The 19,690-nt window shown below is 42.6% G+C and overlaps 1 protein-coding gene across 2 annotated transcripts in view; it reads left to right on the forward strand.

The window, feature by feature from the left end:
- arhgap10 (Rho GTPase activating protein 10) overlaps positions 1 to 19,690 on the forward strand; it is a 51,987-nt gene that overhangs the window by 16,774 nt on the left and 15,523 nt on the right. For both annotated transcript variants that reach the window (XM_062516479.1, XM_062516487.1), the window contains exons 4-18: positions 81 to 152; positions 677 to 778; positions 2,048 to 2,158; positions 2,536 to 2,640; positions 3,097 to 3,226; positions 3,862 to 3,968; positions 4,082 to 4,176; positions 5,246 to 5,327; positions 5,672 to 5,711; positions 7,875 to 7,943; positions 8,629 to 8,703; positions 10,963 to 11,047; positions 12,110 to 12,168; positions 13,577 to 13,682; positions 18,362 to 18,521. In XM_062516479.1, coding sequence (XP_062372463.1) covers positions 81 to 152; positions 677 to 778; positions 2,048 to 2,158; positions 2,536 to 2,640; positions 3,097 to 3,226; positions 3,862 to 3,968; positions 4,082 to 4,176; positions 5,246 to 5,327; positions 5,672 to 5,711; positions 7,875 to 7,943; positions 8,629 to 8,703; positions 10,963 to 11,047; positions 12,110 to 12,168; positions 13,577 to 13,682; positions 18,362 to 18,521 — 1,398 coding nt within the window. The remainder of the gene's footprint in view (positions 1 to 80; positions 153 to 676; positions 779 to 2,047; positions 2,159 to 2,535; positions 2,641 to 3,096; positions 3,227 to 3,861; positions 3,969 to 4,081; positions 4,177 to 5,245; positions 5,328 to 5,671; positions 5,712 to 7,874; positions 7,944 to 8,628; positions 8,704 to 10,962; positions 11,048 to 12,109; positions 12,169 to 13,576; positions 13,683 to 18,361; positions 18,522 to 19,690) is intronic.

Here is a 19,690-nt window from a genome sequence, read left to right on the forward strand (position 1 = left end):
GCCAGGCAGGGACTGCTTTCCCCTAATACAATTCATTGTGCTTTGGCCTCTCAGCTAATTGTCGACTTCTGTTCTCACAGATGCAAAACATCACAGAGACGCTAATGAAGCCACTGGAGAAGTTTCGGAAAGACCATCTTGGTGCAGCAAAGGTGCTCCTCTGCCTCCATTTGAATATACCTTATGGTTGGATGTCACTGGGAGAAATGTGTCCTGATGAATCCTCATGAACACCATACACCATAATTATGATACACCATAATTATTTAGAAGAAAATATTGTTTGTGTATGAAAAGAAAAGGACCCAAGGACCTACATGTTCTGTAGTTCTGTAGCTGTTATTACTACTGCTATTACTGCTATTACTCTTTATAGTTGTTTTCAATAGATTTCAGTTTGCATCACATAAAAGCAACAATAATGTGGTATTTGGTCTGATGTATTTGATCTACAGTATTTGATTACAAAATTACAAAATTGCATAATAATATGTCATATTGATCATGCCAGAAAAAAAGTGTCTCGGGTTAATTTTCCACTTTAGAGTCTGAGAGGCATAGAGCCCTTAATGCAGAGCATAGTCACATTTTAATATTTGCCTTCAATCTCTCTCTCTCTCTCTCTTTCTCTCTTCCTCTCTTCCTCTCTTCCTCTCTCTCATTCTCTCTCTCTCAGGCTGAAAGAAAGAAGTATGAGAAAGAGACAGAAAAGTACTATAGCTCTCTGGAGAAGCTTTTGAACATGTCTGCAAAGAAAAAGGAACCTCATTTACAAGAGGTAGTTCCTCCCCTCATTCTGTTGCAACACTTGAATCAATGGAAAGTGTCTGGCAACCTTTGGTTGGTTTGCATCCTTTAAAGCAAAGAGTGGTCTGATACTGTATGTATTGATTGAAATATCAAATATAAACACTGACGGGTCATTTTGAGAGATTGCATCCAACCAGTGTAATGGACTGCATTGATTAAATAATGTGGAGCTAATGGACTCTTTTAAACCATCTTACAGCCCTCTAATTATCAGGCCTCCTGAAATATTAGCCAGACTTCCTCCTCACCAAGGTCATGCAAGACTATGTTTTTGGAACTAACACAAGACGTCCACATATTATACTCTTGTCGCCCAGCAGGGAATGTTGAAACAAAAACGTTCTGATAGCAACGGAAAGGACTTGGCCAGCTTCCAGGGCTGTGCTGCAGCTAGCCCTAGCCAAAGCCTACTGTAGACCTAACTCAGACATCTGAGGCAATGTAAACCATCTGCCAGCCCTATTGCAATTGTGCTCCCAGGGCTCCTATAAGTCCTCCATGTTAGAACATGACCTTGTAAGGCCAACCCATGTTGGCCTGTGTGGTGTATACACAAAGCACAGGAAACCCTTAAAGCTGTTGACATATTTTTACTGCAAAACATAATGACATGTTTTGGGGTGAGGACTGCGATCTTATCAGGTGGTTTGGTCTGGTTTAAATGTGGTCTTCAGATCACACAGCTCGGAGACTTCTGCTTAGTGTGTTATGATCCTCTAGGGCCTCGTCTGGTTGCCCAAATGCTGCCACATCTAAGATGCGTCAAGTAGAAAGAGCTGTCTTGATATTAAGAAGATCTGGTAGAGAGTGACGGCATTTCCCTTTTGAGGGCACGCTATAAACACTCTTTGAAGTTGTCACCTGCATGCTGAAGAGCCCAGACACCCAATCCATTAGCCAGTTTATTTCCTGTGTTAACATGCCAACAGGGCAAATCCATCAGTAGCATTCAGTTTTTGTTCAGGAACTATTCTGATATTTCAAATACAAGTGAAGTGGCAGGTGAGTGCGATAAACTCAGTCTTTCTGTGTACACTGAAAAGTCTCCAGATTCACTCTGAGCGAAGTTATGAGATTGCCAAAGAGTTGTGAGGGTACGATGGCTCCAGTCTGAGAGGACTGTTAGAATAACAATGAAAGGTGCTGCTGGCAGACCAAACGTGGGGCTGTTGTAGAGGATGACCTGTGCTCCCGGTCTTGTCGCCTGTTCCTGAGACTGTCTGCTCTCTCCCTTCAGGCTGACGTCCAGGTAGAGACCAACAGGCAGCACTTCCAGGAACTGTCCCTGGAGTATGTGTGCAAGCTGCAGGAGATCCAGGAGCGGAAGAAGTTTGAGTGTGTGGAGCCGGTAAGGATTACTGTGCCAAATAATCATGTCATGGCCTATTGGCAGCCAGCAGTGGAGGGCAGCTTTCCAGTCCTGAATCAATAAGCACTTGCTGTTGCATCAGGCTGCTCAGCTCCACCATCATGGGTTACACAGCCGGAGTTCACCGCTCCACCAGTTGTTCAGTCAATACAATGAATACAGAGATGAGCAATTGTAATGAAATGCCATTAATGATCTATTTCTTACATCATAGTACATGTAATATGTATCTTGCTGATCAGGAAATAAGTTATTGCATAGTGTGGTCTAACTACTGTGGTTCTCTTGTCCCCTTTGTTTTTCTCTACGCCCCCCACCCCTCCCCCACTTCTCTATTGGTCTCTCTCTCTGTCTAGATGCTGGCTTTTTTTCAGACCGTCTTCACATTCTATCACCAGGGTTATGAGCTGGCTAAGGACTTTGACCATTACAAAAGAGCCCTACAGATCAATATACAGAATGTGAGTCATGCCTTTATGAGGGCCGTCTTTAGGTGGGATATCTGACGCACAACGACAGCGCTAAAGGGGAGCGGTTTCTAAAGTGCTCTCAGCTGTTTGTGATCGGACACTCCCCATCATGCATTAGTTAAAGTGCCTGTATGCCTTTGTTGGTAATATTAAATCTCAGGGATTGGCTTGGTCAGGTTGTAGGATCAGGATCCTCCTGTGGCAGCAGTCGCTGCTTTTGTTTTCTGCTGGATCCTCAGACAGCCCTGCGTGTCCCTCTGACCCTCCAACAATCTCATGGAAACTTTTCCAAGCACAAACTCAAGGCTTGGCTTTCCATCTGACCTTCCATTGTGTTCAACCCATGCGTTTTAAAGACCCGGTGGCATCACTCCCTTTCCTGTGTGTGTGTGTGTGTGGGGGCGTGTGTGTGTGTGTGTGTGTGTATGTGTTTGTGTGCTTGGGCAGACGAGGAGTCGTTTTGAGGCCACGCGCTCCGAGGTGTATGAGCTGATGAAGAGGACGAAGGAGACTCCTCAGGAGCACAGGCAGACCAGCCCCATCAGCAGTGAGGGCTACCTCTACGTGCAAGAGAAACGTACGCACACACACACACACACACACACACACACACACACACACACACACACACACACACACACACACACACACCATTCACACCTTACTCACAAGCACAGTCAGCATACTGGTGCATTAGACATCAAATTGACATTGACCTCTATTTTGAAGCTTTGTACACATACAGTACATGTTCATCTGCAGGTTAAAGCAAATTGACAGTATTTGTGAAAAACTTGCTGTACTGTTTATCATTAGGCACTGTTCTTAAGGAAGAAGAAAAAAGAAAACTTCATCTGTTTAGCCCATGCAAGTCAAAACCGACAAAGATGACATTGTCCAATTGACAATTAAGTTTTCACCGATCATAGACAGACTTTGTATGTCACAATATGGCATTTTTAAAAGTATATGCTTTGGGCTTTTTGCCTTCATTCAGATAGGACAGTGAAGAAACTGACAGGAAGCAAGTGGGAGAGAGATGGGAGATGGGGTGGAATGGGGAAATGACCCGGGTTGGACTCTAGCTCGGGTCCCCTTGGGCATTTGCACCCGCTTATGGTGCGGGCGCCACAGCGCCCCCAACAGGATGGCACTCTTTTGCAGCACACACTTTGAGTCTGTTGTAGTGACACTGTGCCTTCTCTGCACCAGGTCCTCCACCATTTGGCTCCAGCTGGGTGAAGCGCTATTGCACGTTTGTCAAAGAGCAGAAGATTCTACACATGGTCACCTTTGACCACAAGTCAGGGGGCAAGACGGTGAGAAGAGTATATTTCAGCATGTTTTGTTTTGTTTTTATTCTTTTTTTCTGTCAGCTTTGTGGTAGTTGGTCTTGTTTGTTATGTTTACTCATGTTATGTTTACTCCATAGGGTGAAACGGAATCAGTGATGCTCAAAACCTGCCTTCGCAAAACGACAGATACAGTGGACCGCCGCTTCTGCTTAGACCTAGAAGTTACAGACCGGTACGTGGCAGGTCCCTTATCCATGCATGTTCAATCATGTAGGGTTCATCCTCCTCAGTACTGACATTCTCTAACAGAGACATTTGTAGACAATACCTGGATGCAGGTTAATGTCACAAGTCCGCAAACATGGCAATCATTACAACAGTTGCAACCATTATTGTGCTTGACTGCAGAGTCACATGTATGTATTCAGAGTGTGACTTGCATGTGTAATAGGGAGTTAGTGAAAATGATAGTCTGTCATAGTAAACATCATGACCTCAGCCATGATCCTGTGCTGGTCATTTCTTCTGGATCAACACTGTAGTGTAGGGTGTGCTGTTTGAGCAGTGTCCTCCGCTACAGCCTGAACGTGTGTTGCAGGAGGCTTTATTATGAAAATATAGTTATTGTAATCCATTGTAATATTGTGATTTGTTTTGTAAGTCCCTTTGGACCAAAGCATCTGCTAAATGCTCAAACTATATGTGTAAATAAAACTATGATGTATTGGGATATTGAAGACACTCTAATCTAATAGATGTGACTGCAGATTAGTGTTGTTGTGTTGAGCTCTGAGTCCACATGCTGTTGTGTGTGTGTGTGTGTGTGTGTGTGTGTGTGTGTGTGTGTGTGTGTGTGTGTGTGTGTGTGTGTGTGTGTGTGTGTGTGTGTGTGTGTGTGTGTGTGTGTGTGTGTGTGTGTGTGTGTGTGTGCGGTGTGTAGCGTCTGCTCACCCCTGTTCACATTGCTGAGGGGCCTGGGCCCTGCATGACTGGGCAGCAGCGTAATAGATGGGCGTGCGCGGCGTGTCGTGTCGCGCGTCTGCCCCTCGGAGCTGCCAGTCGTGCTGGGGAACCAGCAGCAGCAGCGCGGCTTCAGGCTGCCTTTAAAAATAGCCAAGCGTGGCCTTCATTTCTCTTCTGAACACAGCCAGTTGCACAGGGAGACCTTACTGTTAATGCCACAGGATCGCCCTTTTGTCTTACCATCTTTTGCCTTCAATCTGGGACTGTCTCTCTGTGTTTGCGTGCATTCTCAGGCCTTCAATCTGTGACTGTCTCTTTGTGTTTGTGTGCATTCTCAGGCCTGGGATAGTGGTCACAGTGCAGGCCCTCTCAGAAGATGACCATAAATTCTGGATGCACGCTATGGGTGGAAAAGAGCCTGTGAGTCAGTCAGCCAATCAGAGGCATCCTACACAGTGACACTCACCTCAGGTTTCAGATGTACTTTTACTGACAACACATAAAGCCACAGAAAAACCCCATGCACTCTTCCCATCATCTATCACGGTGTTTTCTGACTTATTTTCTGCTCCATTTTTAATGTATGGGAAACGTTAACGTGGTTGAAGTAACTGTTGAGTTGCATCTTCTCAAATCTGGGTGGTAAACACAGAAAATAGGAAAGCATGAGTTTTCTGTTCAGAAAAGTCTGAATATATAGACCATATATTCAGACTTTTCTGAACAGAAAACTCATGCTTTCCTATTTGTTTTTTCCTTTTTAGATTCATTATTTGGGCAGAACATACTCCAAAGAAAGAGGAAGTAAGTATCAAATGTTTGATCACATCTGTGATTTAGCCATGATAGTGCAGAACTCCACAGCTGTGAGTCAGGGCAGCCTAGTCCCCCAGCTGTCTCTAGTCACAGCCGTATACTGTACATATCTATCTGTCTGTGTATCTGTCTGTGTATATGGCTCTGTGTGTAGTGTTGTAGTAGCGCCCCCTGGAGGACAACAGGCTGATAGACCCAGATGGGTTCATGTTTTGCTCCCAAAGCTGAAGTGATTCATGTCTTTTAAAGGTGCAGTCGTGGATTGCACAGAACATTGCGTTTTTTTGGCTTTATGCTTATAAAAAAGACACATTATATTTAGCTCACCCCTACCTTCAGTATTCCTAGAGAAATCGTTTTTGTTTAGGGGACCTGCAATTTTGCAAACTTATCCGTAACCTCGGGGCTAACTCCCTTATCCCTCTATGTGAAAGTGGTTAGCAAATGAACGACGACTTTAGTTTTGTCTGTGGATACATTTTTTGCAATAGTTTCAATATGACCCGCTCCAGTCTCAACAGCGCATCTACTTTCTCCATATGTATCTCAGTTCTAAATATGCATACTGTACCCCCTCTTGCTTTCTCTCTCTGTGCATGGGGCCCTCTTAAAGGATCTGTACCATTTTACACCAACAGGTTATGTTGTGTGTGGATAGATACAGTTACAGTTAGGCTACTTGGGTTTCAGTATGCAAATGACTGTTTTCCTTCTCCATCAGGGGTTATAGGATCTACACCCTATAGGCTACCTCAAACATCTACATTGTCATAGTAGAATGTTTTGTCAGTTGTAAGCTTGTAATTGAAAGTAGCCTAATTATATGCCACACTTTTGCAGTCATTTTTGGAGAAAAGCAACACTCGCACTCAACACTCACTGAGAGTTGCTGCTGTCATCTCGTATCAGTGCATCTTCAGATGTGCTTTATATGCGCCTTTCGCTATAGACCAGATTTTTCTTGGTCAGTGACGTAATGATTTTTAGAGGGTGTATGATAGCAACTTTTGGTACACACTCACACGCCACTTTGTTGTTGTTGTAATGCATTTCCAAATCTAAGCTTATCTTATGCGGAATGTTGCCTAATAGACTGCAAAACGATAAAACCTATGATTAGATCAGTCTTCCCTTCCCTACCTTCAGAATGCAAAAGGCAGGTCTAACCTTGTGAGTACGCGAACCCAAATGCTGTGACCTCGCGCCAAATGTTTTTATTGGTTTATTAAGTACAAACAGGCAAGTTATGAAACATTGAGTGTGAGGGACAATTTGTTCACTTCACACAAAAAGATCTTGGAATGAGATGGATATAGCAGCGTTTAGTCCACTGTTTAGTCCACTGTCTAGTCCCCTTAGCCTAATTCAAAGATTTTTTTTTTCACCGACTAGCGACAACTTTGATCAGTTAACATTGATACAGTCAACCATCAGTCATGCTGTCCCTACTCCAGACATCCCTACTCCAGACATCCCTACTCCAGGCCACACCTTATGCCACTAATTACCACACCCCTGGGCGCCAGGTTTGATAAAAGTGGAGCGCTTGACTAGAAATCATTGTTCTATTGGTTGTGAGATAAGAATAGGCCTGGCATTGCTCTTTGGGCCACCTTGCACCGTGTGCCCGATAGGGCCCGAATTCGAATTCAGCCACTTCCTTCCGGAGCAACATGTTGAATGGCTGCAATGATGGCTTGGGCCAAGCCAATTGGTTTGATTCACATTTACAGACAGCTTGAGCACACTGAGAAAAGCAAGCTGAACAAGAAGCGTCGTAGAACCACTTTAATTAAAAAAGGCATCACTTCTAAACTGTAGATATTAACATTGGTGGGTGTGTGACCGTTCTTGATCATAATTTCTAAATCACACTTTATGAAAAAAGCAGTTACTAATTTGCACTTTCAAGTCCAGCACAGTCCTGGCACAGAATAAATATATGCTTGTGAATTTGCTGTAATTATGGGGATGGAATATTTACCTCATCATGTGAATAAATATGTCTGTGAAATGAAATGTCTGACTGTTGACGTGTCTTGGACACCTGTCTTTCTTAGTTATACTGGTCTGTTATCTGTAGTCTATGATCATATGGTTTATGTTTCTTGGTATAGCAAGATGAACGCAAATGTTTGTCTGTGTTCACAGTTGATGCCCAGCTCGATGACATCGGTGTGTCCTTTCTGAAGAACTCCATCAACGCCATTGAGAAGAGAGGTGAGGCCTCTGGTTATCTACACTCGCTCCACACACGGCCTTCCTCTCACTCCGCTGACCACACCGCAGCAAGCAGCACTGCATGTGTGGAGACTGGTCTTCTCAATAACCCTGTGAGAAATTAGTCTCTAGTATGTTGCATTGGTATTCCAGCTGAAGAGGGCATCATCTGATGTGGGAGCTGCTATACTCTTTAGTAGCACAAGGGGGCAGAGTTGATCTGTCATGACATTTCCCTTCCATCACTTATAGCACATTAATCCAAAACGATATCAGGCTGGCTTTACCTTGTATTCTTCATTTTTGGGGGTTATTTCTTAAGCTCTGACATGAAAATGACATAACGCTGTCATAAACATCTTATGGCAATAAGTTGGAAGTTTCTCATGACGCAAGCTTTACTGGCTTCTGAACTTCAGAGAGCCATAATAGCCTCTGTCATAACCAACCTAACATCTTGAGGTGTATGGCAATTACTGAAAATGATGGCCTCACACACTAGGCACACAAACATATGTTTATGAAAAGGTTGTTAGGATGTAAAGTATGTTAGAGTGTTCGAGTAAAGTTTTAATGTACTTTTTTGTTAATTGGATATGATATGTTTTTAGTTTTATCTGTTAAAACAACGTGATGTGTTTTGTTGTTTCTTTCCAGAAGAGTATGTGTTTGTCTCTATTCTCAGGTATCAATGACCAGGGCCTGTATAGAGTGGTGGGCGTGAGCTCTAAAGTCCAGAAGCTGCTATGCCTGATGATTGGTAAGGACACTGTACATGCCTACTAGTGAAAACATACTCCGGCTCTTTGACCGAGTTATGGGAGATGGTGGTGACCATGATGATTTTTAATCCGCACACATTCAGAACTATGGGGGACTATGAACTTCTCACGGCCAATGGATGTTACATCTCTGTCTCTTTGCGCAAAGAAAATGTGTATCCAAATATTTGTTAGTATGTATTGTATGTATTTGTTAGTAAATATTTCACCTCAGAGTAGAGAGAAGTTCTTTGGAAGTTCTGTGAGGACTAGAGCACCTAGGAAGTCTGTATTCTATACCAGTGTGCCCACTGCAGTCATTGGCATTCAGACGGGCGTCTGTGCTCAGTAGGTGAGAGTGGCACTAGCTCTCCTGTCCCGTCCTTGAGGGGAAACTTGGCTCTGTCACCAGGGGGCCGGAAATCCGATTGCCATCCTGCCCGACTGTCCGGGCCTGTACGCTTCCCCTCTCCCTCCTACCCCACGCCATTTCACTTAAGGTCTCCAAAGGTGCCCTTTGTTTTTCATCTGTCTTCATCTGTATGGTCGCTGGTCACTCACTCAATGCGCTTTGCATAAAGACAAGCAAACAGGAATAGCTAGTAAAAGCGTAGAAGGGCAAGAGTCAAAAATAGTTTAAAAGGTGAAGAAAGAAAACATAAACACACAAGGTAATAGTAAATAAAGCATACAATGACAATAGTGTAAAAGTGCTTAAAAAGTGATAATAATTAAAACAACATAGAATGATTATACTAGTCAAGCACCCAGTGAACAACCGCAATCTGGATATTCTTGAAATAGTCCCAAACTGTGCGCGCACCCATATTGCCTTTCAGGGCTGAAATGGCCAATAAACTCAGGGCTCAAGAGTCCCCCTTGTGGAGTATTAACAACCAGATAGTTAACACGTAGAGTTTCAGGAAAACCCGGTAGAACTGTAACTCTCGAGTCGTAAAGAACGAGCAGTTACACTCTGACTATGCCGGATCTGTCTATTCTGTTAGAATGACCGGATAACTACTTCACAATCCCCCTTTGCCCAACTAAGGACAGCAATAGTACTACAAGGAACAATAGTACTCTCCCCGAGGAGTGCTCTGTGAACTGGGCAATGATGATCTTCGCACAAACCATACTCGGACATGTTGCAAAGATTTCCTTCAACAGACAATCACAAGGAAGTACAAAATCACACCCAGGATGACGTGACACACATACTGTACACCTAACCCATGGATAAGGAACGATTAACATTTTGGTTGAAAGACTTTCCCAGATTCAAAATGGTGTGATACTAATCAAGCACCCAGTGAACAGCAGCACTTTATGGAGATTATTGATGTAGTGCCTAACTGCGTTTTCTTTCGGGGTCAGAATGCCCGACCACAGGGCTTGATAGTCCCCGTCGTGAAGTATTAACACCCAGAAAGTTAACAATCAGATGATTCATTAATTAATGCATGAAAAAGTTTTTCTAGATCATGTTCTTTGACATTGACTACGTTTGGTAATGTTTTTGAAGTGGTGAAAAGATGCTTTAGTTATTGCTTTAATGTGGCTTTTTAAATTCTAATTTCTGTTATGACACCAATATTCTTTGCTTTTAGCCCTTTAATATCAAGGAGAGTGGCAACCTTAAGTCTTTCTTCTTTTTTACCAAATATAATTACACCAGTTTTTTATTTGTTCAGGTGAAGAACATTTTGATACATTTAGTTGTTTATCTTGTCAATACACTGACAAAGAGATTCAAGGAGACCATAGTCATTAGGCTATAGAGCTAAGTAAAGTTGGGTGTCATCAGCATAACTATGATGGGAAATCCAATTGTTTTTGGTCACCCTCTCTTCTCTGGTTGGAACTTGATACTAATGGCCAGGTAGCAGTGCAGTTAGTGTTTGCTGATGCTGTCTTAGTATAGTTCTGCATTTTGAGCTCTGGTCTTGGGCTGTTGCTGTTTGGAAATGTAATGAGGACACTTATCCATCCTACACATTAGGATATGTATATCTCTCGTCCACCTTACACATTAGAAATTAGAATGTGTACATCTCTCGTCCACCTTACACCACAGGACACAGTAGGACTGATAATCCCCTTGTGCTCCACTCCCCTCACTTAGCCTTCATTCTTCAGCTTGTTCTTCATTCGCTGTCCTTTCATTGAATCTGTAAGATTTGATCATGACTGTGTGAGTGTGTGGCCATGATTTGTGTTGGTAGTGTGACTGGTTTCCATGTGTTCCTCTGCCGTAGATGAGAAGAGTAATGAATTGGACCTCTCGCTATGCGAAGACTGGGATGTGAAGACCATCACTAGTGCTCTAAAACTCTACCTCAGGTAAGTTATCACAGCCGTGCTCCAGATACAGTACACACTCACTCACCAGCATCATGTGTGTGTGTGTGTGTGTGTGTGTGTGTGACTGTAGATGGTCCATGTCAGTTTGTTTCAGGGGCCGTGTTTGTGCGAAGGCCAGTGTGGAGACTGCTGTGTGTGCTCTGGGAGACATGGGTGGGGTGGGGGGGTTCTAGACTGCCTGAGACTTGGAGCAGAATCACTCAGCTGGCTCTGGGCTGGGGAGCGGTCACTGAGGGCAGCGCCACATGTGTTGTGTTTGGCCACTTTACTGCATGACCTCTGCAGGAAGCTCTTTCATCTTGATGACCAAGAGGTCATGGGATTGAATATTTGTTCCCTTTTCTCCTTTACCCAGGGGAGACCATAAGTCCTTAAAGTAATGGCTGTATATACTGTGATGGCCTACTTACAGCAAGAGTTCTCACACAGCCACATTCTCCTCGCTCAGAGTCTTGACACAAAGGAATAGCAAAAGCATGGCAAATATATACAAATTGCTGTATGTCAGGGCAGGTGTGGAGAAAAATCAGAGAAGTGCCTTTTCAGTTGTCCAAAAGGTTTATGTTTGAGAACAACAGCCAATCAAATGACACCTCTCCCTTCCACACTCCTGAAACCCTTTGTGGATTGGCTGGGCTGGTCAGTGGTCTGCTCTGAGCCCCTATGCTTTTTACCCCTTTTGCCCAGCCACAAGTGTGCACCAAACTCCAGTGTTTGTGTAGAAACACCAGAGGACTGTGAGGGGCTGAATTTTGTAAACATGTACCGGTAGAGGGGATTAGAATCACAGACAGTAATGTTAGGGGAAATTCTCACCAGTTACCTAGAATCCTCAATCACACTGTCTGTATTTGGCAGCATGTTTGTCTGTTTAATAATGTTTTTTAGGCTTCTTTTAGCTTTCCAAGCTTAATTGTAACCCTTTCCTTGGATAAACGGGATTACAAATTGAATGCATTATGATGACCTAGTTAATAATCGTAATGTCTGTCACTCTCTTCCTCCCACTTCCAACCTCTCTCTCTCTCTCATGTGGTCTAGGAGTTTACCTGAACCTCTGATGACGTATGGCTTATATAAAGAGTTCATCATACCTGCCAGTAAGTGATGTATATTGCTTGTGCTTTGGCCCAGTCTTGTGTGATCTAGTGTGCCCAAGTGGTAACATTCAAAAGGTTTGGTATTAATTGCTAATGAAATTGAACATCCCCTGATCTTACTACATGTTAATGAGCACCATATTTCTCCAGGTTTTCACCTACATCTGATCTTAGAAATGCATAATAAATTCAGTTTAGTATTGGGAATTGTAGGGATTTATATATTTTAGGGCTGCAGCAATCATCTCGTCATCTACTTTGGTAATCTTTTTTTTTTCTTCTGGATTGCTTTGTGCTCTATAACGCTAAATTGAATGTCTTTGGCGTGTAGACAAAAGAAGACATTTGAGGACGTAATGTTGGGCTTACGGAAAGACCAATAAAATGTTCAATATTTTGTTGACCAAATAATCAATTATGAAAAGAGTTGTTAGTTGTCATTGAATATATTTTCTTTTGTGTCAAATTATATCTTATAATGATAATTAATGTTGTCATCAGCACATAGTGTGCATATTTAAAGATAGCCAATAATGCCTGTATAAAATAATGTTACCGGTACTATATGTGGATACATTTGAAGAGCTTGAGTCTGAGATTCTGAAATATTTGTCTAGTGTTAGAACAATGGCCAATTGCTCCTCAGAATAGTGATGTTTATTTCCTTAGACTAGCAGAAATGACTCCCAGCCATATCTCTAAGCCACTGGAGCTATGGAGAGCTTTAATGGCAGTTGGACTGAAGCCTGCGTATGTGTATCAGCAGCATGCAGCGCTGTTATGATGAAAGATGGAAAAAGTGGATTTGCAATTAATATTTGGCTGGGCATGTCGGCAGCTATAAGCAGTCTTTGGGTGGGTTCCAGCTGCTGTCACTCCTGCTGGAACTCTGCTGCTTTGAGTGGGCGGCCAAAAGCAGAGGCAAGCAGGTGGGGGTAGCTGATGGCAACCAGCTAATGAGCTTTAAACACCGTGGCCTGGGCTGCTGGAGAAGACTTTTCTAGGAGTCTGACAGTCTGTGATGGGTGGCACTAAGGAGGGCAATATCCATGATTCAGTCTCAATTTGAGACCTTGTTGATTCGTTTGAGTTCAGCGTTTTATTTAAGTTTACTCTAAGTGGTGCTTGGGCATTATGTTGTGCATGTGCACTGTTTCACTTTCATATAAGTCCCAGAGCGTTAGGCCTACCTGTGGTTATCAGCCCATAACCAGATGAACTCTACCGAGAACACATTCAGTACATACTGTAGTCATGATCTAGTCCATGATCACGTTTGTGTGTCCGGATCTCCAGCGTTGGCTACTTAGGCTCAGGGCTGCAGTGTGTCACTGCTCTGGAGTCATGTGCGTGCGTGTGTGTGTGTGTGTGTGTGTGTGTGTGTGTGTGTGCTTGTGCCTCTCTACAGAGTCGCGCAGCCCAGACGCTCGTCTGCAGGCCATCCACTGTCTGGTGCACAAGCTGCCCGAGAGGAACAGGCTGGTCCTGGGACTACTCATGAAGCACCTGGCCACGTGAGTAGCACTTGAAACATTCTGTGTCTGGTCGGCCCTCCACTGCTCTTCCTCCTCGCTTCTTCTCCTCCAAGTTAGTCATTCATAGGGAGGGAGAATGCTTCTGTCCATTTCAGTCTCAAATCTGGGTTTCAAGGGCAACAGCCATTTGACCAAAGGGCCAGGCAGTCCGAGCGCAGTCCGTGATGGTGACGGTACAAGGTCACAGACGGGAGCCATGCTCCTCACTCTCTATGGTCCCTGTTTAATCTGCACATGTGATGGACAGGACAAGTGGAGCTGTCTGAGTGGGAAAAACTTCAAAGTGTACAAGTATGCCCTGGTTGCACTCTCTCTTGTTTATTTTTTCCTGTATATTTATTTTCTCCCTTTTGTTTTATTCTCATGCTCACATAGCCTATTGTTTTGGTCTCTTTTATTTTAAGGTTATAGATTTTCTGGCTTTGTCTTTTGGTTTTAAATAAATCTGATCTGGGGAGACCTCGCATTTGGATTCTTGTCATTCCTGTCTTTTGAAGAGAGAGTGTATACAAAAAAAGTCATTTATAGTCAACCTCATGCATGACATGAGCGTCATTTATATATTTTATTTGATCCTTTATTTTGCCAGGTGAGTCCTATTGATATCTTGCATCTCTATTGCAGATGGGCTCACAAAAGTAAAAGGTACACTAAAAACAACAACAGAAAGTATACAGCAATGACGAGGCAGGGCAAACAATACAATAAATAAAGTCCAGACACAGCAAACAATATGGCCTGCTGTCATGGATTGGCTCAAGAGCATTAGATAAATGGTAGGATAATGAACTATTAATATATTTGTATCTGACAATTCATTTTAGGCCTCTTTGTTTCTGTTTTTATTTTATTTATTAAGAAACGAGTCATTCTATGAAATGGGTGCCATTTGCATCCACAACATTTGATGAAAGACATAAGGCACGAACTAGAACCAAAGTGTTTCTAAAGCCTAAAGCTAACGTTATGTACCAGAATGATCCATTCCACATAAGTGAACTTATTGTTTACCATAAGTGGACAAAATGAACATGGACTGGACTATGTATGCGGTAGGGAAGGCATGCACTCGCTGAATAGAGAGCTCCATGTTGTTCTTAGACTGTATGCTTATGATCCTTTAGCCTCTGCCAGTGGAGGTGTGGTCATCTTTTAAACGCCCATGTTAGAATTTCAACTTGAAAGTTATTTATCTGCTGTTGGATTGAGCTTCAGATGAAGCCTGCCAGTAGATAATGTGTCTGGCTTGTTAGAGGCCATTTTGGATGCCCCAGTGAGCTATTGTCCTTGTGGAGGTTACACACCATTTGGAAGACAAAACTTGGCAGCGTGAGAAACGATGTTGGATGTCTGATTATATCTTGTGGACAGAGAAAGTGATGGTACACAGCACTTTTTACTTTGCAAATGTCAGATGCTTTTATTTATTATGGTTCACAACTAAGGTTATTTGCTCAGAGACACAAACTGCTCACCTTTTTGGCCTTGTTTTGAGGACGGCAGAAGTTTGCCTTCTGTAATACTTTTCCCATCCACATTCAGCTACTGTAAGACCTTTCTGCCTCTGATTGGGTCTGACAACAGCAGTCTCACATTAACCATCTCAACATTTTTCAAAATGGTCTCCCAGTGGAGCATGACACTGAAATGTGGCTGTTTGTACTTTTCCATGCAATGTTTCATCTTTTTTACCGCTTCACATATGTTTGAATCCCTGAGAATTCCTTTGAATCTGTGGTATTGTATACAATGTATATGGTCAGTGTCGGCTGTTGATTATTTATAGATGTTTCTTTCACACAAGTACTAACATATTTGCTGGTTCTCCTTAGCATCTACACCCTATTTGTTCACATTTGATGGTAGATGTAAACCATGTCACCACCTTTTAATCTAGATGTTTATCTGACTTCTTTATTTGTTAGGACAGAAATGAGGTGCGGTGATAAGCTTTTGACTAAATTGAAGGTCATTTCATGTTTGTTTTGGGTGGGTCTTCCTGCTGTAAATGGTTTTGATTGTGATAACTTTTGACTCCCATTTTACCGTTCTTTAACAGTTAGGCTAGAGTTTCCCTGAGATCTATGATTTTGCCCTCATGATTTCAGCGCAGTCTTGGTAGCAGGCTTGTATGGACCCTTGAACTCTCTCTTGCAGACCCCTGCTTTATAGACTGAATCCTTTGACTGTTTTTGCCCCATTTTGGATAAGGCATGCAGTCAGCTGATTCATTTAAAGTTAGTTCTGTGGCAGCGTAAATGGATTAACGAAGGCCTTTGTAGCACTGTTGCCTATTTCTCCTTTGTATCCTTTTTCCAGGCTATTTTGTATTGTTGTCTGGCCTTTTTATTTTGGGATGGTTAATTTTGTAGCTCTCCTTTCATTGTTTAGAATAGAAAAGAAACCATCTTCCTTTGGTCCTTTGTTGAGCTCTCTTATTCCTGAGCTTTCTGAGAAGCAAAATTTCGCAAGCCCCTCTCTCTACTATATTCTGCTGCATTCCCCCTCTTTCACATTTTCTCTCACTTTTTCCTTCTCTCTCTCTCTCTCTCTCTCTCTCTCTCTCTCTCTCTCTCTCTCCCTCTCCTACACACATTCTCTCTCTCTATCTTGCTCACACACACAGAGCAGACTTTTCTGAAGGCTACCCCTTGTCGCCCAGCAACAGCACGCCCCCTCAGCGACAGACATCCGTGGGGAAGAGAGGGAGAGAGAGAGAGCGAGAGCGAGAGCAGGAAGCTCAGTTTCCTCCGTCTGTCTGTCTGCCCCTGAATCTGTCCATCATCTCTCAATTCACATCTCCCTGTCTCTCCATCCCTGTCTCTCTCTTAACGAAACCCAGTGGCCAGACTGCAGCCTTTCTCCTCCTTCCAGGGATTAGAGCTCAGAGTTACGCAACCTTCCTCTTCTCCGCGAGATTAGATGGGATAAGCCTTTTCCAAATAATGTTAGTTAACATTACAAGGGTTTACCCTGGTCTGCTTTTTCACCTTTTATTTTAAACAGGAGCAAATTGGAGATAAGCACTTAATCTCTTCCCCTCTGGCATTCTGAAACTTTGGCTGCTGCAGTTTGTAGAAACGTTAAAGGAGAATTTTGTGTGAATTTAGGCCCAGATTTAGAATAAAATGAGGGTTATCCGACATTAAATGTACCCCCACTTATTCTTTCAGGGCTTGGCTCTGATTCTGGTCTGTGGAGCGAGTGACAAAAAGGCAGTAGAGGAGAGCAGGGTGCTCTGCTATCTGAAATAGGTTTGGAGAGGTGATTCATTGCTGCAGTCAGAGAGAACTGTGTCTTCAAATCCTTCGTCTGAACCATTTAGCGGATTTCTGCTGAGAGTAATAAGATCAGAGCCACTTTTAAAGAGATATCCCAGTTACAGGAGATCTGCATATCCGTGAAACACCACAAACACAACAAAGACTTTCCCAGCTCTCAGGTGTCCTGCTTTCCAAAGCAGCACTCGCCCTTCTCAAGAGGGACTTCTGCTCTAGGAGCTCAGCAGTAAACCTCTTTTGACAAATGATGAGCTTTTTTATTCTAAATGAATTTTTGTAAGAATTTCTATTGGCCTATATTTGGTCAGCACAGTATCTGCAGGTGTGTTCCAAGACCTAACATGGATACAAATTGTATACCTTTGATAAAGTTAGATTTATAATTTACACATAACATCAACACTAATAACAATTACAGCAATATACCTTTAAAAAAAGAGTTTTGTGAATGTTTGTCTCTGGGGTTTTTTTTGTTTTGTTTTTTTTTTACAAATGTTTTTGCATAACCTTCAAAGCACAATGGGAGCAATGAAAAATATCTTGTAACGAAGATGGAAAAATTAAGGATAGACATAAGATAAGATAAGATGTAAGATACATGAGAAATTAGATGTGTTGAAACATCTGATTGTTAACGTGATTGTATAGAATCTGCTCAGAGAAGCACAGAATTTAAAAATCCATGCAGTTTTTTTAATATATATATTATTATATATATTATATTATTATTAATTATTATTATTAATATTTTTGGGTCTTGACGGTCTACAATTAGCTGATATTGTGATTTACCGATTACAAGCAAATGCAGGGGTTCTACTGTGTTGTAAACATTTGAGAGAGTGCAACACAATCTCTTGTGTGCTTTGTATCAGAATGAAAACAAAGCATCCTTGTTTGATTGTCCAAGAATATGCCCACAGTAATTCATCAAATGGTTAGAAAGGTCAGCAATAAGAGGTCTGTGCCAGGGAGTTGACCACTTACATCAGCCATATTTCACAATGATAAAAGATGAAATGTTGCCATGCCCCCTGTGTCCTCAGGACCGCTTGTCTGCCCCATCACTCTTGGCAGTGCTCTCAGATTTGGCCAAAGTTAAGCTAATTTGTCTTTTAATGACCCACATCAGGTCCACTCTCTAAGAGCTCATATCAAAGCACTCAAAGAGGACTCTGTAGAGGTCAGTGGTCAAGAGCAGAGACAGGTACTGGAGACGGAGTCCATTGGTTTTGTCCTCCGTACGTTGCTCTGTGCCAGGAAGCGTTGGTGTCGTGCCTGTGCTTGTTAGACTCTGGTCTGCTCCACTCATCTGAAACTTGCCGATACCTGATGGCTTGTGTCTGACACTGTCTGTGTGTGTGTTTGGGTTTCCAGAGTGGCAGCCCATAGTAAGCAGAACCTGATGACTGTGGCCAATCTGGGCGTGGTCTTCGGCCCTACTCTTATGCGCCCGCAGGAAGAAACTGTGGCTGCCATCATGGACCTCAAGTTCCAGAACATTGTGGTGGAGATCCTCATTGAGCAGCATGAAAAGGTAAAGGTATCTGCCTCTGTGGGCTTTTGTATAAGAATCCAAAACTAGTGCTTGATTTTAAGACTGTCAGTGGATGGACAGACTCTTCTGTCTGGTTTTATTGTGGTTTAATGATGTAGAAGCTAGTGTCCAGTAGGGGGAGCTCTGTGTGTTCTCACTAGGTCACATACCCAAAGGACAGTCCGCTGTCTTATACTTCTTTCAAACTGATGCTAAGGGTCAGATCAGGGTTATTTGGTTCAGCCAATGTTAAGTGAATTCTCACTAAGCCAGTCAACATGGGTTATTGTCTGTGGCCTTTCACATTAGATCAACGCAGACAGACGATAAACACACAGGCTGTGGTGGGAGTGGGATTTAAAACTATGGTAAAACGGTTACAACTGTCACAGTAATTCAGGAACTGTGCATCATGATTGTAACAGCACTTAAATCATGGATCTTACTGCATATTTTAAGACTAGCACTGACCTGTTTAAATTCTAAGAATACATTTTTGCATTCCCTCGCATACACACTGCGGTTGATAGAAAAAGTCAAATTATTGCAAGGGAACCTCCCAAAAAATCATCACCATATAATGAGCCTTAGGGACTCTATACTTTTGTATTCTTTAGGTAATATGGATTGAACTCTGGTCAACCCTTGGTGTAAATGGTTGAACTGGGTATAAGTTTGGTCTTTTATTTTAATTTCACAAATGAGTTTAATCTGCTCTAAATGTCACCAAAAGAATGGATGAGTGAGATTAACTCCTAATCTGCCACCTGTTCTGTCTACATTTCATAAGGCAGATACTACCTCTTCACTGCATTACACAAAGCGCTCAGTGTTAATTCTGATATTCCTAAAACAAAAGCACTCTAATTGAATGGGAAAGTAGGTAAGTCTGTTTACAAATCTCTTTTTATAACAATGTCTAGACTGTGGATGCATCATAGCTCACATTTGAGTACAGTTCTCTGCTCTATATCAATTTTAATTTAGATGAATAAATAAAAGCTGGCCTGTGTACAGCATCTCATCCATACCTCTCCAAACAAACACAGGGCTGTGGGAGCTGGGAGCTTGTGTGTGGAGTGCAGAGGCAGAGGGGAGTAGAGGAGATTTAATATTCTGTGCCGTTACACTACAGTGGGACTGTGGAGAGATGCAGTCTGAGATTCAGA

The sequence above is a fragment of the Sardina pilchardus genome, chromosome 2, assembly GCF_963854185.1.
Source record: "Sardina pilchardus chromosome 2, fSarPil1.1, whole genome shotgun sequence".
Taxonomy (NCBI): Eukaryota; Metazoa; Chordata; class Actinopteri; order Clupeiformes; family Clupeidae; genus Sardina; species Sardina pilchardus.